The sequence below is a fragment of the Lagenorhynchus albirostris genome, chromosome 11 (assembly GCF_949774975.1).
Source record: "Lagenorhynchus albirostris chromosome 11, mLagAlb1.1, whole genome shotgun sequence".
Classification (NCBI taxonomy): domain Eukaryota; kingdom Metazoa; phylum Chordata; class Mammalia; order Artiodactyla; family Delphinidae; genus Lagenorhynchus; species Lagenorhynchus albirostris.
In genome coordinates this window covers 93,042,108-93,065,505 of record NC_083105.1, presented here as the reverse complement: position 1 = coordinate 93,065,505, position 23,398 = coordinate 93,042,108, and the positions used below count along the sequence as shown (strand labels likewise).

The following is a 23,398-nucleotide window of genomic DNA, read 5'->3' as shown; positions in this document are numbered from 1 at the left end:
AAAACTACAGACAGATCAGCATCAACTTGTTTTAGTCCCAGGGTAGATTTCTTCATGGGATCTAGGGATGGGATTGCAAAGAACCTGAATCTACCAGCATATAATCAGCGGCTTCCTGTGATTATCAGGCTCTGAGAACCAAGTCAGACAGCTAGGTTCTCGGTTTTGAACTGCCACGCCAACCAAGTAGCCACCTAACCATCTGACTTCTCAGGTGGATTTTCCAACAAGAAGAGGAGGTAGGTCCGCTACTTGGTAGCATCTGATCTTCTTGAAGTTGCCACCTTAATTAATTCTGTTTTATGCACATTCTATGCATTTAGCTGGCAGGAGCCACCCTGGAGTGAGGCGGTTCCCTCTGGGTGTCGTTACAAAATGGATTCGAGGACCTGGGAAATGAAGGACCGGCCCTGACCCCCAGGATCCATACCGTATCTTGGTTCATCTCTCCGCTGATCTATTGCAACAGTTTCCTAATTCTCCTCCTGTCTTCTCTCTGACCTGTGCGTTCTCCCTTTTCAAAGACTCCAGTTTTCTAAAGGATAAAGGCTAATTTTTAGTTTTTTAAGGAACCTCCATACTGTTCCCCATAGTGGCTGTACCAATTTACATTCCCACCAACAGTGCAAGAGGGTTCCCTTTTCTCCACACCCTCTACAGCATTTATTGTTTGTAGATTTTTTGATGTTGGACATTCTGACTGGTGTGAGGTGATACCTAATTGTAGTTTTGATTTGCATTTCTCTAATAATTAGTGATGTTCAGCATCTTTTCATGTGCTTTTTTTGGCCATCTGTATGTCTTCTTTGGAGAAATATCTATTTAGGTCTTCTGCCCATTTTTTGATTGGGTTATTTTTTTTTTGATATTGAGCTGCATGAGCTGTTTGTATATTTTGGAAATTAATCCCTTGTCGGTTGCTTTGTTTGCAAATATTTTCTCCCATTCTGAGGGTTGATTTTTTGTTTTGCTTATGGTTTCCTTTGCTGTGCAAAACCTTTTAAGTTTAATTAGGTCCCATTTGTTTATTTTTGTTTTAATTTCCATTACTCTAGTAGGTGGGTCAAAAAGGATCTTGCTGTGATTTATGTCAAAGAGTGTTCTGCCTATGTTTTCCCTGCCTATGTTTTCCTCTAAGAGTTTTATAGTGTCCAGTCTTACATTTAGGTCTTTAATCCATTTTGAATTTATTTTTGTGTGTGGTGTTAGGGAGTGTTCTAATTTCATTCTTTTACAAATAGCTGTCCAGCTTTCCCAGCACCACTTATTGAAGAGAGTGTCTTTTCTCCATTTTATATTCTTGCCTCCTTTGCCGTAGATTAGGTGACCATAGGTTCATGGGTTTATCTCTGGACTTTGTATAAAGGCTAAACTGACTGCTCATCAGGATCCAAAGGCTGTATTTTCCTCTGACTACCTATCTTCCGTGTCACAGCCTTCTCTCTAGCTATCTTGGGCTAATAGTTTCTCCTTCACACCATGGTCTTCATGCCTCTATTTGTTTGACCTTGTCCCCTTGTCAAATGGCTGAGCTCCTTTCTAGCCTGTAAACCTCCACGCAGACATCATCTTCTCTTTCATTTATTTAACAAATATTCAGTGAGGACTTCTTATGTGTGCTGAGCACTATGTTCAATGCAAGATGTTAGGACTTGCCAAGTGTCGGCAATGTGCTCAAGAATCCACAAAAATTATCTCAGTTCATTATCATGACAACCCTGTGAAATTGCAGAGGTCTACACTCCCACATCACAAAACTCTTGGGGGCCAGATGTGTTTCAGAACTCAGGGTTTTCCAGATTGTAGAACAGCAATGGTGTGTAAATTACAGATGATGTTGCAGTCTCTGTGGGGAGCCCCTCATAATCAAAGACATTGATAACTCTGTAGCCTGACGTATAAATTCTCTCCAGAGGAGAGGGAATAAATAGAGGCCATAAATAGTTCAAGTTAGTTTTTGCTGCCGAGTGAGTTCAGATCAGGTCATACTTGGCTACCCCAAGTGAGCTAGGACAAAAGACAAAGGAACAAAGAACTTTCAGAGTTTTGAGATTTTGTAATTACAAATAAGTGACTAGGGACCTGTACCATTACTGTCAGGATTTACAGATGAAGAAAGTGAGGCTTGGACAGAGTGGATAAGATTTTGAGGAACAGATAGTCCAATCAAGGCAATGTGACTCCAAAACCAGTACTTCCAGCGTCTGGGCTGTGACCCTGCCCTCCAGAACCGCCTTCTCTCATCCCTCCCACTGACGGCGTCACCACCAGGTTTGCTACACCAGAGCGCATCACTGCTGTTTGCTTTCTGGGCTCTAATAGCTTCTTTAGGTGCCTTGCTTCCCTATCAGACTGTGTGTTGGGGATTCTACATCCACGCTTTTCCAGTCCCTGGGCCGGAGTAGCACTCCCATAAATAGTTGCTGAACTAAAATTTTACTTGGGAACCCAGCAGAGAAGGTAATACTGGAACCATAAGTAGTTATAAGATTGTGAATGCCTGGCTCTGTCCCAGTCTACGCATAAAGGTAGATCATGCTGTCACGTAAGAGTTTGAGGGGCAGGTTTTACATGTTGTGCTGAACCTGGTCATTCTCTTCCCTGTGTGACTAGCAACGGCATTCCCCTCCTTCCTTCCCCACCATATACTCCCCGCATCATACATTCACACAGCACATATTACCCATCACACACACACACACACGCACGCACGCACGCACGCACGCACACACACACACACACACACCAGACTTCCAGACTTCTAGCATGAAGAAAATACCTGTCCGCAGAACATCAGTTTGTTCAGAATATTCTACATAGGCAGGAATTTGCTCCACGATGTACAGAGTGCCTTTACCAAGGCTGTAGTTCAGATTTACCTTCTTCAGGTCCAGGACCATGTACTGATTGTTATACGTGCCTGAAATATCGGGAGACATGAAGACAGGGCATGGGTATGGCTTTACTGGTTAACTCCAGATCTAAACGTACGTACATGCCTAAAAGTTACTCTGCAGGGCCACTTACCAGAGTTGTATTTTGAAAAGACCTCTGCCCACTGCTTGCCTCCGTTTGCCATCATATTGGCCACCCGGACTCTTTGCCAGGCCAGGAGAGACTTGGGTACCACGTGCTGCAGTAGGGTTTTATTATACACGCTGTTTGTGGTCTGCAGCAATACCAAACCACTGCTGAGAAGGTAAAAGTCGTCCAGAGACTCCAAAAACCCTAAAGGAAACACGAATATACAAATCAGCGTAACACATATGCAAAATACTGAGCCATCAGTGTTAGCACAGAGCTTCGTGTACACAGTGCATTTTGCAGTGGCTGTTATTATTATCCTCTCCCAGCTTTGGTTCCCCTCTGTGGCAGTTACTCAACTGCCGTTTCTAAAGGTGCCAGTGGACCTCCATCCCTGGATCTGCCATTGAAAAGTTTTGATTTTATGATTTGGGATGACAAGAATACATTAACTCGGGACTATTCCAAGTTTCCAAAATGACGAACAGAGTAGATCCTCACTTGCTAGGATTTTCCAGGAAAACTTTTAATTAGGGGCAGATATTAGCAGGATTCATTGTTGGACAGTAAGAATACGGATGCCTTCTTTCTTTCTCCTTTTCTGTATTTTCCACATTTTATGTAATGAGTCTACTTAATTTTTTTAAGTAGAAAAAGTATCTACATTTATAAAAGTGAACATGGTTTTGACACTCTGGGTCAATGTGTTTTACAAATGTTGGAAAATCAGCAGAGCCACAAGTCTTCTTTTTAAATAAATTTATTTTATTTGTTTTTATTTTTGGCTGTGTTGGGTCTTCGTTGCCGTGCGCGGGCTTTCTCTAGTTGCGCCGAGCGGGGGCTACTCTTGTTGCGGTGCGCGGGCTTCTCATTGCCGTGACTTCTCTTGTTGCGGAGCACAGGCTCTAGGCACGTGGGCTTCAGTAGTTATGGCATGCGGGCTCAGTAGTTGTGGCTCGCAGGCTCTAGAGCGCAGGCTCAGTAGTTGTGGTGCACGGGCTTAGTTGCTCCGCGGCATGTGGGATCTTCCCAGACCAGGGCTTGAACCTGTGTCCCCTGCACTGGCAGGCGGATTCTTAACCACTGTGCCACCAGGGAAGCCCACAAGTCTTTTTTAAAGGCCTATTGTGTGATTTATTTTGTGATGAGTGTGGTAGAGATCAAGGAATATCAGACACAGCTGTAACAACGAAAGAGGCTATATTGTCGTCAGTAACTAACAGTGATGGACAAACTGGCGGTGCTACATTAAGGTCAGAGAAGAGCCCAGGGAGAGTTAAAAGGAACCAGGGTGGTGAGCTCCGCCAGGGCTTCGCAAACTCCCACCATTTTTATACTACTTTATTATTTTTGCCATGTCTGATTACTACTTGTATTATGCTTTACTTAATATTTTTCCTTACATGAGCTCTCTTTTTAAACTTAAAATACTTAGCCTTATCACATAAAATAATATCCAAGGAACCATGGGTCTAATGTTTTGGGGGCTTTTTCCCCCCAAAACCAGTACATTTAAGCAAATACATTTCTATTAACATGCAAGAAAATACATTTTCAGGAAGTCCCTAATGTCACCTCACTAGAACTATGCATGTCCTGCGCTGAGCAACACCAATGGCGCTCCGAGAGGAGAGGTGATGGGATCTATCCAGGATCACAGAGCCAGCTCCTGGCAGACCTGGGCCTGGAATGCAGGTCCTTGATCCAGTCCAGGGCTCTTCTGCTAAGTCTGAACACCTATGCTCAGCCTCCATGGCGCTCCCTCTTCTGGCTTAATGAAGGCTGGAAGAGGAGAGCTTCATGGAGGAAGTGGATCTGAGTCTTGAAGCTGGTGTAAGTGCTGACCAGGTAGAGAGCAGTGAGCATCACAGGTGGGAACAATACTATGAGTGAAGGTGCACAGCAGTAGATGTAGCACAGGAGAGTGCGTGTTCTGGGAAGCCGGGCAAAGACAGTCATTCATTCATTCACTCAACAAACAAACTATTGTGCATTTACTCTAGATCTGACAGGGATAGGTGGGGTGGGCTAAAATAACGGGATCGCCTAAGACTTCAGAGCGTATATGCTGGGAGTCAGAAGGCCGGCCTTTTAGTTCCCTGCATCGCCACCAACAAATTTAGCACTTCTCTTGCCTCTCTGTTCCTTATTCCCTTCCTCTGATAACCTGGGACTATGTGATGTCATTCACCTCCAATTCTGAATTTTAATTCCTGGAAATTTCTGAGTAGCAAAGTTACATGATGAGAGCAGTGTACAACTAACTCACAATGAGCCTCCACGAGGCTGTCATTAGCCAATACAGAGATTTGCATAAATGACAGAAGGAGGCACACTTCAGGTGGTGCAAAGCTTTATGAGGGGATGGCAGCCTTGAATGAAATTTTAATGGGCAACCCCTCTGAGAAGACACAGTCTAGACATAGGAGGCGTGATTGACAAGCAAAGTATGAGATGAATTTCAATGACTTTTTTTAAAATTTTATTTATTTATTTAGACTGCGTTGGGTTTCACTGCTGCACGCGGGCTTTCTCTAATTGCGGTGAGCAGGGGCTACTCTTCTTTGTGGTGCCCAGGCTTCTCACTGTGGTGGCTTCTCTTGTTGGGGAGCAAGGGCTCTAGGTGCCAGGGCTTCAGTATCTGTGGCTCGTGGGCTCTAGAGTGCGGGCTCAGTAGTTGCGGTGCACGGGCTTAGTTGCTCCGTGGCATGTGGGATCTTCCCGGACTAGGGCTCGAACCCGTGTTCCCTGCATTGGCAGGCGGATTCTTAACCACTGCGCCACCAGGGAAGTCCCTCAATGACTGTTCATTCAGCTCTTGGGCTGAGGCTGTTCTGCAGTGTTTGAACTGTACAGCCATACTTGGCAGCCTTGAGCAAACTCTGGTAACAAATCTCCACAGGAGAGAACTCTGTATTTCTGGCATGATAAACTTGCTAATTCACTCCTTATTGTAGCAGTCTCTATGGACACAAGAGGGCAGGCGTTCTTTCATATGTGTGAGTGACTAATACTAACATGAAAGGAGCAGTCCTTCATTCAAGAGCAAGACTGTTTGTTGAAGACAAAAGAAATGTAGGCCACCCAGAGTTCTGAAACAAAGAAGATAAATTGTCTTACAGAAAACTTTAGTCAAGGAGTTTAACTCTATAGTTCAGAGTTTAAGATTAAAAAATGGAAAAGGCCCTGGAGAGGCCCAGAGTTTAAGATTAAAAAATGGAAAAGGCCCAGAGACAAAGTCCTAGAACAGTGCATTATAAGAGAAACAAATGTTCCTTGACTGTGTAAAGTTGTATTCCTGCTCTTATCTGTCACTAGTAGCTTTGGAAGGCACACTATTTTAGATCAGGGTAAAGTGAAACACTTCAGTATGAAAGCCAGCCAGCAAGTAACATTTCATAGTAAGCTTCTTGCTAAATTTAATCAAGAAATAAGAGAACCCTTACCGTTAATAAAGCATCTTTCAGGACTTAAAAAATATGTAACCGCTTGAATTGTAAACATGAACAAGGACCACTTTCCTCTGATTCCATTTAGACCTACTGCTTAGTAAAACACAGAAAAGTTTACCCTTACGATCCTATCAAATGTATTTAAAATGTGCCCATTTGGAAGAGTGACATCAACATCATGGGGGGTGTGAGACACTCCCTTTGTCTCTCCCCTTCAATCTACGACCAGTAAAACCAGTAAAACTTCCATGACTCAACAAAGGTTCCTCGGCCCAACACAGCAGCATGCTGGAGAGTTCCACATCTCTGTCATCTAAGGGTGGGTGGACTGGAACACATAAAGTAGGTGGAACCAGAGGGACGGTGAAGGCAGTGCTGGCCATCTCCGTGCCCCAGGTGGCACTGTCAGCAACACCGGCAGCAGCAAGGAACCGACAACCCCGGAGACAGAAATAGTGACAAGGAGGGCACCAGGCGACACCTCTGACACGGACAGTGGAGGGTGGAAAGTGCCAGCTCTCAAAAATAACCAGCGCGGGTAAGAGAAACCAAAAACTTGTGCTATAGCGCCACCTACTGGGAAACAAAAGAAAGGCATCTAATTACTAACCTAGTGAATAGCTACAATCAAGTGAGAAAAAAAAAAAAAGCTTTACCTAAAGAAGAAACATGTTCACCACTTCAAATGCACTGGCAGAGGAGCATTCATCAAGCCCCATGAAGAACCACGGTAACACAGTACCACAAAAAGAAAATGACAGTCCTCCAGAAACCAAATTTAAAGTCACGGAATGTTGTGATCTGATAGAGAATTCAAAATAGCTGTCATGAAGATACTCAACCAGCTACAAGAAAACTTTGAAAGGCAGTTCAATGACCTCAGGAATGAAATGAATGAACAGAAGGAATACTTTACCAAAGAGACTGAAATTCAAAAAAAGCACCAAATAGGAATTCTGGAGCTGAAGAACTCAATAAATGAGATGAAGGATGCATTAGAAAGCACTGGAAATAGAGCAGACCACATGGAAGAGAGAATTAGTGAGCTTAAAGATTGAAATCTAGAAATGATACAGGGAGAAGAGGAGAGTGAACTAAGATCTAAAAAGTAAAGAAATCCTACAGAACCATCTGACTCTTTTAGGAAGGGCATCATTAGGGTAATGGGTATCCCAGGAGGAAAAGGGAGAGTGAAGAGTGCAGAGGGTTTATTTAAAGAAATAATAGCTGAGGACTTCCCGAACCTGGGGAGGGAACTGGATGGAAAGTCCACAAAGCCAAGAGAACTTCTAATTACCTCAATACAAAAAGACCTTCTTCAAGACACGGTATATTAAAACTGTCAAAAGTCAATGACAAAGAAAGAATATTCTAAAGGCAGCCAGGGAAAAAAGGATGGTAACCTACAAAGGAATCCCCATCAGTCTATCAGCAGACTTCTCAGCAGAAACTCTGCAGGCCAGGAGAGAGTGGAAGGACATACTCGAAATACTGAAAGATAAAAACCATCACCCAAGAATACTCTATTTAGCAAAGTTATCCTTCAGATATGAAGGAGAAATAAAGACGTTCCCAGACGAACAAAAGCTGACTGAGCTCATCAACATTAGATGTGCCTTAAAAGAAACGTTGAAAGAAGCTCTTCTACCTGAAATGAAAAGGGAAAAGTACTGTACACAAAACTTTGAGTAAAATGGTAACTGGACAGACAGAATAAAAAAATTGCAACTTATTCTATATCAGAATAGGTTGTTAAAAACTTAATTACAGCATAAAGATTAAAGGGAAAAAAGCAGTAAAAATAACTCTAGCTACTTTAATTTAGTAACAAACAACACAAAAAGGAATAATTTAAGACGACAAAAAAGTAAAAAGGGGAGAGGAAAAGGAAGAAACCCATGTAGGCAAATGAAGATAAGATACTATCAGCAGAAAAAGAACAATTTTATCCATGATAGGTTTCATACAAATCTCATGGTAACCACAAAACACAAATCTAGAGCAGAGAGAGGAAACATAAAAACAAGGGGAAATAGGGAAAAACATCATAGAAAACCACCATACTAAAATGGCAGACAGAAACACAAGGAAAAAGGAACAATGGAGGGAAGCAGCCGCATAGCACAGGGAGATCAGCTCAGGGCTTTGTGACCACCTAGAGGGGTGGGATAGGGAGGGTGGGAGGGAGACGCAAGAGGGAGGAGATATGGGGATGTATGTATATGTATAGCTGATTCACTTTGTTATACAGCAGAAACTATCACACCATTGTAAAGCAATTATACTCCAATAAAGATGTTAAAAAAAAAAAAAGGAACAATGGAGATACAGAGCGACCAGAAAATAAAAGATAAAATAGCAGTTCTAAGTCCTCATCTATCAACGATCACCTTAAATGTGAATGGATTGACTTTACCAATCAAAAGACACAGAATAACTGGATGGATTAGAAAATAAGACCCCACTATATGCTGCCTCCAGGAGACATATCTCAGCTTTAAAGAGAAACACAGGCTCAAAGTGAAGGAATGGAAGTTGATACTCCAAGCAAATGACAGCCAAAAGAAAGTGGGTGTAGCCATTCTCACATGGGAAAAAACAGACTTCAAGGCAAAAATGGTAGCAAGAGACAAAGATGGACATTAAGTAATGGTAAAGCAGACAATTCGTCCAGAAGACATAACAGTTATTAATATATACTGACCTAACATAGGAGCACCAAAATATATAAAGCAATTATTAACATACCTAAAGGGAGACAACAAAATAACAGTAGGTGATTTTAATACCCAACTTACATCAGTGAATAGATCATCTAGACAGAAAGTCAACAAGGAAACAGCAGCCTTAAATGAACCTTAGACCAGATTGATTTGATAGACATATATAAAACATTCTATCCAAATGCAGCCGAATACACATTATTCTCAAGTGCACATGGAACATTCTCAGGGATAGACCATATGTTGGGATACAAAACAAGTCTCAATAAATTTAGGAAGATTAAAATCATATCAAGCATCTTTTCCAATCAAAACGGTGTGAAACTAGAAATCAACTACAAGAAGAAAGCCAGAAATATCACAAATATGTGGCAACTAGGCAACATGCTGCTGAACAATTATTGGGTCAACAAAGATATCAAAGGAGAAATTTTTAAAAATCAGACACAAATGAAAATGGAAATATGGCTTACCAAAATCTATGGGATGAAGCAAAAGCAGTATCAAGAGGGAAGATTCTAGTAATACTGTAAATGGCAATATTTCTTTTTTATGGCTGAGTAACATTCCATCATATATGTGTGCGTGTGTGTGTGTGTGTGTGTGTGTGTATATATATATATATATATATATATATATATATATATCCCACATCTTCTTTATCCATTTATCTGTTTATGGACACTTAGGTTGCTTCCATATCTTGACAATTGTAAATAATGCTGCTATGAACATTGGAGTGCATGTATATTTTCAAGTTAGTGTTTTTGTTTTTTTTGATATATACCCAGGAATGGAATTGTTGGGTCATATAGTAGTTCTATTTCTAAGTTTTTAAGAAACCTCCATACTGTTTTCCACAGTGGCTGCACCAATTACATTCCCACCAACAATGTACAAGGGTTCCCTTTCTCCACATCCTCACCAACATTTGTCATTTGTGTTCTTTTTGATGATGCCATTCTGACAGGTGTGAGGTAATATCTCATTGTGGTTTTAATTGCATTTCTCTGATGATTGATGATTTTGAGCATCTTTTCATCTGCCTGTTGGCCATCTGTATGTCTTGTTGGAAAAGCATCTATTCAAGTCTTCTGCCCATTTTTAATCAAGTTGGGTTTTTTTTTAATGTTGAGTTATATGAGCTGTTTATATATTTTGGATATTAACTCCTTATCAGTCATATCATTTGCAAATATTTTCTCCCATTCAGTAGGTTCTCTTTTTGTTTTGTCAGTGGTTTCCTTTGCTGTGCAAAAGTTTAATTCGGTTCCATTTGTTTATTTTTGCTTTTGTTTCCCTTCCCTGAGGAGACAGATCCAAAAAATATTGCTACAGTTTATGTCAAAGAGTGTCCTGCCTATGTTTTTTTCTAGTACTTTTATGGTTTCCAGTGTTACATTTAGGTCTTTAATCCATTTTGAGTTTATTTTTCTATATGGTGTTAGAGAATGTTCTAATTCCATTCTTTTGCATGTAGCTGTCAAGTTTTTCCAGCACCACTTATTAAAGAGACTGTCTTTTCTCCATTGTATATTCTTGCTTCCTTTGTTGTGGATTAACTGACCATCAGTGTGTGGGTTTATTTCTGGACTCTCTATTCTGTATCACTGATTAATGTATCTGTTTTTTTTGTGTGCCGATACCATACTGTTTTGATAACTGTAGCTTTGTAGTATAGTCCGAAGTCAGGGTGCATGATTCCTCCAGCCCTGTTCTTCTTTCTCAAGATTATTTTGGCTATTCAGGGTCTTGTGTGTTTCCATACAAATTTTTGAATTATTTGTTCTGGTTCTGTGAAAAATACCTTTGGTATTTTGATAGGGATTACATTGAATCTGTAGATTGCCTTGGGTAGTATGGTCATTTCAATATTAATTCTTCCAATCCATGAACATGGTATATCTTTCTATGTGTTTGTGTGGTCTTCAATTTCTTTCATCAGTGTCATAGTTTTCTGAGTACAGGTCTTTTTATCTCCTTAGATAGGTTTATTCCTAGGTATTTTATTCTTTTTGATGCTACTGTACATGGAACTGTTCCCTTAATTTCTCTTTCTGACAGTTTGTTGTTAGTGTATAGAAATACAACAGATTTCTGTATATGAATTTTGCATCCTGCAACTTTATCAAATTCACTGTTGAGCTCTAGTAGTTTTTTAGTAGCATCTTTATAATTTTCTGTGTATAATATCATGCCATCTGCAAACAGTGACAATTTTACTTCTTCCTTTCCAATTTGGATTCCTTTTATTTTTCTTGTCTGATTCCTGTGGCTAGGACTTCCAATATTATGTTGACTAAAAGTGGTAAGAGTGGGCATCCTTGTCTTGTTCCTGATCTTAGAGGACATGATTTCAGCTTTTCACCATTGAATATGATGTTAGCTGTGGGTTTGTCATATATGGCCCTTATTATGTTGAGGTATGTTCCCTCTATGCCCACTTTCTGGAGGGTTTTTATCATATGGATGTTGAATTTTGTCAAAAGCTTTTTCTGCATCCACTCTTGCCACTCTTATTCAACATAATATTGCAAGCCCTAGCCAGATCAATTAAGCAAGAAAAAGAAATAAAAGGCATCCAAAATGGAAAGGAAGAAGTAAAACTGTCACTGTTTGCAGATGACATGATACTATGTATAGAAAACCCTAAAGACATCACCTAAAAACGATTAGAAATAATAAATGAATACAGTCAAGTTTCAGGGTACTAAATCAGTATACAAAAATCTGTTGTGCAGAAAGAGAAATTAAGAAATCAATTCCATTTATAATTGCATCAAAAAGAATAAAATCCCTAAGAATAAATTCAAGCATGGAGATGAAAGACGTGTACACTGAAAACTATAAGACATTGTTGAAAGAAGTTGAAGATGACACAAATGGAAAGATATTCTGTGCTCACTGACTGAAAGAATTAACATTATTAAAATGTCCATATTACTTAAAGCAATCTATGGATTCAGTACACTCCTTATCAAAATTCCAATGACATTTTTCACAGAAATGGAACAAAAATCCTAAAATTTATATGGAACTACAAAAGACCCCAGATAGCCAAAACAATCCTGAGAAAAAAAGAACAAAACTGGGGGTGTCACACTCCTTGATTTCGCATGATATTGGCAGAAAAACACAGAGATCAATGGAAGAGAATTGAGAGCCCAGAAATAAACTCACATATACATGGACAATCAATTTATGACAAAGGAACAAACAACATACAATGGAGAAAGTATAGTCTGTTTAACAAATGGTGTTGGGAAAACTGGACAGCCACATGCAAAAGAATGAAACTAGACCACTATCTTACATTATACACAAAAATCAACTCACAATGGATTAAGGACTTGAATGTAAGATCTGAAACCATAAAACTCCTAGAAGAAAACATAGGCAAGATGCTCTTTGATATTGGTTTTAGCAATATCTTTCTGAATATGTCTCCTCAGGAAAGAGGAACAAAAGCAAAAATAAACACATTGGACCTCATCAAACTAAAAAGGTTCTTCACAGCAAAAGAAACCGTTAACAAATTGAAAAGACAACCTACCAAATGAGGGAAGATATTTGCAAATCATATATCAAATGACAGGTTAATGTCCAAAATATATAAAGAACTCATACAACTTAACAACAGGAAAACAAACAACCCAATTTAAAAATGGGCAGAGAAGCTAAAAAAGACATTTTTCTAAAGACATACAGATGGCCAACAGGCACATACAAAGAAGTTCAACATCACTCTTATTAGGGAAATGCAAATCAAAATCACAATGCGATATCACCTCATGCCTGCCAGATATCACCTCATGCCTGTCAAAATCACAATGAGGTATCACCTCATGCCTGTCAGAATGGTTCTCTCCTTCCAGAGTGATGGAGAGAACGTGGAGAAAAGGGAACCCTCATACGTTGGTGGGAAGGTAAAGTGGTGCAGCCACAGTGGAAAACAATATGGAAGTTCCTCAAAAAATTAAGAATAGAACTAACATATGACCCAGCTATTCCACTTCTGGGTATTTATTGAAAGAATATGAAAACACTAATTGGAAAAAGATATATGCGGCCCTATGCTCACTGCAGCATTCTTTACAAATAGCTAACATATGGGGCTTCCTTGGTGGTGCAGTGGTTGAGAGTCTGCCTGCTGATGCAGGGGACGTGCAGGAAAACAATATGGACGTTCCTCAAAAAATTAAGAATAGAACTAACATATGACCCAGCTATTCCACTTCTGGGTATTTATTGAAAGAATATGAAAACACTAATTGGAAAAAGATATATGCGGCCCTATGCTCACTGCAGCATTCTTTACAAATAGCTAACATATGGGGCTTCCTTGGTGGCGCAGTGGTTGAGAGTCCGCCTGCTGATGCAGGGGACGTGGGTTCGTGCCCCGGTCCGGGAGGATCCCACATGCTGCGGAGCAGCTGGGCCCATGAGCCATGGCTGCTGGGCCTGCGCGTCCGGAGCCTGTGCTCCGCAACAGGAGAGGCCGCAACAGTGAGAGGCCCGCGTACCAGCAAAAAAAAAAGCTAACATATGGAAACAACTTAAGTGCCCATAGACACATGAATGGATAAAGAAGATGTGGTGTGTGTGTGTGTATCATGGAATACTACTAAGCCATAAAAAGATGAAATCTTGCCATTTGTGACAGCATGGATGGACCTAGAATGTATTATGCTAAGTGAAGTAAGTCAGACGGAGAAAGACAAATATCATATGATTTCACTCATATGTGGAATACAAAAATAAATGAACAAACCAAACAAAAACAAACACATAGATACAGTGAACAGAGCAGCAGTTACCAGAGGGGAAGGGTGGCAGGGGGATGGCAAAATGGATACAGGGGGTCAACTGCATGGTGATGAATGGAAGCTAGACCTTTGGGAATGAGCATGCTGTAGTATATAGAGAAGTCGAAACATAACATGTAGGTACACAAAAAACTCATATCATGTTATAAACCATTAAAAAATAAAATAAAAAACTTAAAATGTGCTCATTTGCATATCACATGCATTAGCTGCTCCAAACCTCTGAAGACCACACACATTCCTTCCTTCCAAAAGAGTAGATTCAGTGTTGACAAAGGACATAAATGACATACAACTCAGGGTCAGGAGTGTGGATCATGATTGTAAAAATAGCTGTGCTGCATTTCCTCACCCCTCCTTCTATCCATACTCAGCAACGGGACTTTGCAACATCTCCCAGAAAGAGGCATTGTCTGTTTCCCCATCTCTTAGATCTGAGCTGGATCCGGAACTCGCTTCAGCTAACAAAATGCGCCAGTTCTGAGTCTAGGCTTCAGGAGACCTTGCACACTTCTTCTCACCTCTTGTAACCCTGTTACAGCAGTGTAAACCAGCCCAGTCTAATTTAGTCTCTGGGATGGGAGACCACGTGCAGGAGGGCCAGCCTCTAGCTGGCCAGTCCCCCAAAGTGCTACAGAGTTCATCCAAGGTCAGCAGAGCTGCACACCCAACCCCAGCCAACCTCAGACGCACGATGTGCCCAGCGGAGACACCAGAAAGAACCATTTAGCTGACGTGTGGACTCAAAAGCAATAATAATCACGTTTCCAGCACAAAATTTGGAGGTTCAGCAGTAGCTAATATAATAATAGTAATCCAATTATACAACGTATTTTGTTTTGAAATGTCTTACTGCCATTTGATTTTTAAAAATTTTTAATTTTATTTTGATTCTTTTCTCTCTTTTTTTAAAAAAATTATTTATTTATTTCTGGCTGCGCTGGGTCCTCACTGCTGCCGCGGGCTTTCTCCAGTTGCAGAGAGCGGGAGCTACTCTTCGTTGCGGTGCGCGGTCTTCTCACTGCGGCGGCTTCTCTTGTTGCGGAGCACGGGCTCTAGGTGCGCAGGCTCAGTAGTTGTGGCACGCAGGCTCCATAGCTGTGGCTCGCAGGCTCTAGAGCACAGGCTCAGTAGTTGTGGCGCATGGGCTTAGTCGCTCCGTGGCATGTGAGATCTTCCCGGACCAGGGCTCGAACCCATGTCTCCTGCATTGGCAGGCAGATTCTTAACCACTGCGGCACCAGGGAAGCCCTGCCATTTGATTTTAACACAGATGGATGTGACACTTTGGGAACTCTTTTCTTTCTTTTTTTTTTTTAAAAAGAGAAAAAACAGGGGCTTCCCTGGTGGCGCAGTGGTTGACAGTCCGCCTGCCGATGCAGGGGACACGGGTTCGTGCCCCAGTCTGGGAAGATCCCACATGCCGCGGAGCGGCTGGGCCCGTGAGCCATGGCCGCTGAGCCTGCGCGTCCGGAGTCTGTGCTCCGCAACGGGAGAGGCCACAACAGTGAAAGGCCCGCGTACCGCAAAAAAAAAAAAAAAAAAAAAGAGAAAAAACAAAGTAACATCTTGGCGCCATACTCAGCCTTTCTGCTCAGCTTTTTCCCACAGCTGAAGAGGAACTGTATCACTTCTCAGACCTGTGAAAAGCACCCACCTATGCTGGGCTGTCTGATTTCTCTAAGCCAGTCTGACAGTCAATAAATTTTTATTAAACACTTACTGTATCTCAAGCACTGTGCAATGGGTCTCAGCCCAGAGACTGTATCAGAATTCCCTCAGGAGCTTCTTCAAAAGGCATATGCCCAGACTGCCCTCTCTGCCCACCTCTGCTCCCCTCTGAGTCTCCACCAGAACTCCTATGTAAGGTTACTGTCTACAGCTGGAAAGTCTTCCGCTTCCTGCCTAAGAAAAGGCAGCCTGTGCTCTCCTTCTTATCCCAGGACATGAAATCCTCCAGCCGTTTATTCTGTCTACTCTGCAATGGACTCAGTCTTCCTACCTTCCAGAATGGCATTCATTTACTTCTCTTCCTGCCAAGGTCCTAACTGGAACCAATCAATTTCCCCTTCACTTTCCAGTAATTATTCTTCTATCAAGTATGTATTTTTTTTTTAGCAGATTTCTGCTTAATCCTGCAATAGGCAGGTGATCAATGAAGGATTCATACTATTAGATATTCAAGCACATGAAGCCATACTTGGGACTTTGAATATCCTGCAGTGGTCCAAATAAAAGAATTAGTATAATTCTAATTCTAAGATAATAATAATAATCTCTTAAAGACTATAGAAAGTAATTATGAAGAGGTAGCTTACATTTAACCAATATTCTGTTATTATCCACATAAAATTGTTTTTCTTCAATAATAAATTATTTATTTTAGGTTATATTATTTGCTTGTTTACTGTTTCCTTTTCCATCTATCCCATAGCATGTAAGTTCCACCAGGGCAGGAACTTTTTCTGTCTTGTTCACTCTAGCGCCAGAAGAGGATTTGACACATAGTAGGTGCTCAGTAAATAACTGTTAAATCCAAGGAAGAAAGAGATGGTGGTCACTAACGTTCACTGTGTACCTACGACACACCAGAAACCCTGCTTTAGAAGGATGGATACTATCATTTGATCTTCACAAAAAGAGTACTTAGATGAGCTAATTTAAAAAATATTTAGCTATTTAAAGCTAATAAACAGCATTGTCAGGAATAAATTTAGGACTGAACCTCAACACATGCCTTTTCCACTACAACATACGCCTGACAGATGTGAGGGAAACAGATAGGTAGTCATGGCAAACAGTGACAACACTTCTACACAATAGAGCAAATGCATTCAAAGCAATTGGGAAGAGAGTGAATCATGGGGGGTTGCATGTTTAGACAGGGTGGAGTTGGGGAAAATCACCTTATGACCAGTCAGTCAAGAAAAGTGTGGAAAATAAGGTGGGATTTCTGGAAAGATAGAAGGCAGGAAGCTTCCTTAGCTAGGTGGGGAAAGATGTTCAAGACAGCTGTGGCCTGGCAGAAGTCATCAGTATCCTGGGATGGTGCCAAAGAGGAATACAAAACAAAAGGAAGGTACTGATACTTAGGAAAGCAGAAATGAAGTGCTACAAAATCTATCTATGGTCCTTTGGAATGGGTGCCCTAGTTCTACTTTTATTTCTTCTCCTCCTTTGGTTCTACTTTTTAAAGGCAGAAGATATGAATCTTGGCATGTGTTAAATCACAGATTGTTTGTATATATTTCAGCCTTATGATCAAAGGATCTAAGATAAAAGAGGTAACATGAAATTAATAAAAGTAATTATACAATTACATTAAAAATGTTTACAACTACAGAGGCAATTTAATAACACATGAAAGTAATAACATTATGGATTATGAAGGAGACTTGACTACATTTTCTTGGGGCTTTGAGACTATTCTTTTATCTCCCTGTGCACCTACTTTCAAGTATTTGAACTTCAAACAGGAGAAGGCTGAGCAAAGTCATGGCTACCCAGACCAGAAAGACTGCCGGAGTCTGAAAGGATGGGCTTGGACCCAATATGTTAGAATCACCTAGGGTGCTTGTTACAAATGCACCAGCCCCGATCAACTAAATAAGAATTCTTATGGATGGCACTTTAGAATCTGCATTTTTAGCAAGCTCCAGAGGAAATTTTAAGGGGTATGTACATGTGTGTGGGAGGTGATGGGATGCCCAGATGTGATGCAAAGTAGGAACACATGCATGCTTGGTGAAACACAGTACGTGTGTTCCAGAGAGCTCCACTTACACATAATTAAGCACGAAGCCTCAGCCTCCTAGGGATCATCATTATTTACTGTAATCCTCAATTAAAACACTTTGTTCCCACACAAAAGCTCCACCCACCTGGCATCCCAGGAGGTCCTTTGAGTTCATGGCTCTTTTAGTGTTAGCCATTTAACTTAGATACAAACAGAACCATTTCTGAAAACGAACACTGGGTATTTTATAGTCAGATACGTCGTGTTTGAACCCCAGTGCCCAACTCCTGAGCTGGGTATTTAACTTCCCTGAACCTGTTTCTTTATTTGAAAAATGCTGATACAATACCCTCCTTGTTAGGTTTTTATGAAAATTAAGTGACATGATACACACCAAATGTGTATTATGCATACACAGAGTGTCAGTTATAATGCCAGGCACATAAATAGAAGCTAAACAAACATTACTTCTTTTCATTTCAATAACAAGTTAAGCACAAACGATTTTAAGGTAACTTACTTAAATCTTGGGTGCTGCCCAATTCCCATAAAACTAGTTGGGTCCTATTCATGTCATTCATAGTCAGGGTGGCTGCAAAGGATTGGCTTCAAGGTCCAATCCCTGTGCTGAACATACAGGTTTGCATCTGAGATGCCTTGATACCAATTCATGAACATCTCGGACTCTTCTTTTCAAATCAAGGGTATAAAAGGGAGGGCAGGATGAAGAGAAAACAATGAGCTTGTGATATGTTGATAGATGATGCTCTCTCAGGCAGCCCCTCCTCCACCTCTCACTGCATTTCCCGTCTGTCTTTCTCCAGTTTCCACCTGTCCACATCAGAAGGGGTTATCTGTAACCTGTCTGCCTGTTTCCTTTCTTTTTTCTTCCCATTATCTTTTCCTCCTTCCTTCCTTTTCTCCTTCCTTGCATAAATACTTGTTCAGTGATTACAACGTGCAAGGCTCTGCTGGCCCTGAGGATGCAGACATGAATACAGAACGTGGGCTCTGAAGAAACTGTGCACGAGGCACCGAGGAAGCTGAAAGGAGGGGTAGCTGACTCAGCCTGAAAATTAGCGAAGGCTTCGACCAGGAGCTCTTGTGATACTTTTGTTAATATGGAAAACATTTGGGTAAAACGCATTAAAAGGCAATAAAAATGCTCATACCCAGGGTGAGTACTCCAATGGCAGCACAAAGAAATTTGATGATTTCTCCCACAAGTAAAAAGGATAAACACTGTATAAAATTATGTAAAATAACTAGTTGAAGGTACTAGAAAATGACCAAAGGCAGGGAAAAACTGAGCACTGATCCTATTAGTTAAGAATATGAGTACGGGGACTTCCTTGGTTGTCCAGTGGCGGAGACTCCACGCCTCCACTGCAGGGGCCACAGGTTCAATCCTGGTGGGGGAACTAAGATCCCGCATGCTGCACAGTGCGGCAAAACAAACAAATAAAAATTTTTTAAAAAAAGAATATGAGTATGTGGCTTCATTGCTTGAGTGCATTCCTTAATCCCCCACTGCCAGCTCTGGTGGTGGGGAACTGCAGCCATAGTGACTTGAGATGGTATTCAAAGTTCAGTGCTGCAGATATCTGAGAAATTAAGGGGGAATTTTTTTTTTTTTTTTTTGGCTGCATCACGCAGCATACGGGATCTTAGTTCCCGGACCAGGGATCGAACCCATGCCCCCTGCAGTGGAAGCAGGGAGTCTTAAGCACTGGCCCCCCAGGAAAGTCCCAAAGGGGGAAATTTTGAAAGCAAGAGAGAAGTATAGAAGAGCAGAGATCCAAAATCTGAACATAAGTTCTGCCTAGTTTCCTGGCTGACCACTAACTATGCAAGGATGTGCTCTGCTCCGAGCTCATATACAGCTCAGACTGCTCCAGCTATCAAAGGGCAAAATCCAGAGCTGGAAGAACAAGTGGAAATTTAGAGAAAACCTTAGAAACAAGAAAACCACAGAGAGAGTTAGCTCTAAAATCTCAGCTAGTCCCTGCCAAAACCTTTGGCTCTCTATTAAACTACACTGATTAAACACAAAGTAAGCAGAGAAAAAGAAAATCATAAAGATAAGAATGAAAATCAATGAGGAAGAAAAATAGACAATAGGAAACAAATGAAAAGAAAATCTGGTTATTGGAAAATATCAATAAAATTTATACACCTCTAGCTAGACAGATAAAGAAAAAAGACATAATATCATGAATGATTAAAGGTACTTAGCTACAGATCCTACCAACATTAAAAAGTAAATAAAAATATTATAAATAACTTTATATCAATAAACATGATAAATTAGAGTCAATGGGCAAATTCCTTGAAAGACACAAATTTTCAAAACTGACTCAAGGAAGAATTAGAAAACCTGAATAGACCTATATTAATGAAAGAAATTGAACTCATAGTTAAAAACTTTCCAACAGATAAAATTCTATGTCTAGATGGCTTAGTCAATGAATTCTTTAAAACATTTAAAGAAAAAAATAATTGCAGTCCTACACAAACTCTTTCAGAAAACATAGAAGGAAAAAATAATTCTAAACTCAGTTTATAAGAACAAGCTTACCCCAATACCAAAACAATTAAAAGAAAAGGAAGCCACAGTCCAGTATGTTTCATGAATACTAGATGAAAAAATCCTTAACAAAATATTAGTATGTTGAATAAAAAATAAATAAAAAAGAATAATATATTATGATTAAGTGGGGTTAATCCCAGGAATGCCAAGTTGATTTAATATCTGAAAATTAATCAGTGGACCTCACCATGTTAATACAGGATGAATATCATATGATCATAGATAGAAGCTGAGAACTGCACAAAATGCAGCACTCATTCATGATAAAAACATTAAGCAAAGTAGGAAGACATGGGATCTTCTTTAACCTTATAAAGGGTATCCAGAAAACCTACAATTAACATCATATTTAATGGTGAATGACTGAATACTTTTCCCTTTAAGATCAGGAACAAGGCAAAGATTTCCATGCCACTTCTAGTCTACGGTGTCCTGGAGGTCTTATCCAGTACATTCATGAAAGAAAACAAAGACATACAAGGTAAGAGAGAAGTAATACTGTCTTTATGCAAAGATGGCCTGATTTGTATCTAGAAAAATCCCAAGAAATCTACAAAAAAGCTATTATATTGATACATTAACTTAGAAAGTTCTCAAGAGAACAAGTAAATATACAAAAAAATAATATTTCTATATTGTGGTGGTGTTTAACTTTCCACAAATTCCTTGACAATTTTCCCTTTAAACGATAGATTCTAATTTCCTTTTCTTGAATGTGGGCTGATCAAAATAACTTCCTTCTAACAAATAGAATGTGGTGGAAGTGAGAGTATATGACTTCTGAGACTAGGTCATAATAGGTATTGCTGTCTCTGCCGTGTTCTTTCAGATCACTTGGTCTGGGGGAAACCAGGAATCCTGTCCTGAGGATACTTGAGCAGTCCTGTGAAGAGGCCCATGGAGGGGAATCAATTTCCCAGCACCATCTTCTTGACCATGGAAGTGAGTCACCTTGGAAGTACATCCTTTAGCTTTAGTTAAGTTACCAGAGATTTCAGCCCCTCAGTCTCTGAGTCTTCAGCTAAAACTCCAGATATAGTGAAGTAGAGACAAGCTCTCCTCACTGGGCCCTATCTAAGTTCCTTATCCATAGAGACTATGAGATACTAAATGGTTATTGTCATTTCAAGTCACTAATTTTGGGGGTGATTTGTTATGTAGCGATAGATAACTAATGCATATATACAAGCAATGAACAATTGGAAAAAGGAATAAAAAATTGATTCTGATTACAGTAGCATCAAAAATCATTTAGGATTCAAATTAATTTAAGGTATGTAAGACCCATATACCAAAAACTACAAAACATTGCTCAAATTAAAGAAGATCTAAATAAATAGAGAAACAATATTTGTGGGTTGGAAGACTCAGTATTACTGACAGGTTGATTATCTCTGATTGACTTAAACCTTCAATGCAATGGAAATCAGTAGATCTTTTTCTTGACATGAACAAATTTTATTTATTTTTATTTTTTAATACAATTTCTAAAGGTCACATTCCACTTACAGTTATTACAAAATATTGGCTATATTCCCCATGTTGTACAATACATCCTTGTAGCCTATCTTACACCCAATAGTCTGTACCTCCCACTCCCCCTACCCTATAAACCCCTCCCCCACCTCTCCACTGGTAACCACTAGTTTGTTCTCTATATCTGTGAGTCTGCTTCTTTTTTGTTAAATTCAGTAGTTTGTTGTATTTTTTAGATTCCACATAAGTGATATCACATAGTATTTGTCTTTCTCTGTCTGACATAAGTGAAATAATTAACTTAGTGTAACGCCCTCCAAGTCCATCCATGTTGCTGCAAATGGCAAGATTTCATTCTTTATTATGGCTGAGTAATATTCCATTGTGTATATGTACCACATCTTCTTTATCCGTTCATCTGTTGATGGACACTTAGGGTGCTTCCATGTCTTGGCTATTGTAAATAATGCTGCTATGAACATTGGGGTGCATGTATCTTTTCAAGTTAGTGTTATTGTTCTTTTCAGATATATACCCAGGAGTGGAATTCCTGGGTCATATGGTAGTTGTATTTTTAGTTTTCTGAGAAACTTCCATACTGTTTTCCACAGTGGCTGCAGCAATTTACATTCCCACCAACAGTGTACGAGGGTTCCCTTTCTCAACATCCTTGCCAACATTTGTTATTTGTGTTCTTTTTGATGGTAAGGAGATCTCTGCACTGCAGTGTTCATGCAGTGGTAATGCCCACCTTTTCAATGCCGTCATTCCCTATGGGATTCTTGACTGCATAGCCAAATCAAGAGTTGTCTGTATACAGTATCCTGGCGGAGGACTGGCCAGGGCTTTTATCTTTCTTTGCCCTATCACCTCTTAGGTAAAACAGACCATGGCTATTCAAAACCTTCTTTTTTTGCTTCAATAATACAGGGCCACCTTTCTTAAGAGTATTCAGAGCTTCAGGCAAGTAATTTTTGCAGGGCCCCTGCCTAAATAAACAATTGGATTAAGAAATAGATGACAAAATTCAAGGGCCCATGTGAAGTGTAGGGATTTATTAATGAAGATTTAGAATAATGAGTAGAGAAACATACTAATGTATTTGTCTATCATCCAATCAGTGTACGTGAAGATGATTTGTAATGTCCAGGTACCACCTCTTTGTATTCTTTATAGTCCGATACGTTATTTTTGGAAAATTTTATGTCTCCCTTCATGAGAAAAAAGCAGCAATACTATTATTACTCTCAAAGCCATGACTCTTTGTAACCTGTTTGCACTGAAACAACATAGATTTCTTTGCCTCTGCAGTTCCTTAACACCATTTACTTAATGACTCTGCAACGTTTATCATGTCGCCTGTGAATACTGAATTCTAATGACTGTCTCAGAAATCATTACTGTGCTTTGTTAATCATGACCACAATGGCAAGTCTTACCCACAGTATTAAGAAAAATGTGAATGATAATTCTTTTCCTGGTCATTAATTACATTCAGAATTTTATAGAGTAAACATACATCAACGTATTTCCAACTTTTGTCTGTCTTCTCTCAGCCTTCTTATGCTATA

At 40.0% G+C, this 23,398-nt stretch overlaps 1 protein-coding gene across 1 annotated transcript in view; it reads right to left on the bottom strand.

The window, feature by feature from the left end:
* The window catches only part of PLBD1 (phospholipase B domain containing 1), a 68,953-nt gene that overhangs the window by 4,852 nt on the left and 40,703 nt on the right, over positions 1 to 23,398 (bottom strand). The window contains exons 7-8 of the mRNA XM_060166838.1: positions 3,028 to 3,228; positions 2,780 to 2,920 (exon numbers count right to left, since the gene is read on the bottom strand). Coding sequence (XP_060022821.1) covers positions 2,780 to 2,920; positions 3,028 to 3,228 — 342 coding nt within the window. The remainder of the gene's footprint in view (positions 1 to 2,779; positions 2,921 to 3,027; positions 3,229 to 23,398) is intronic.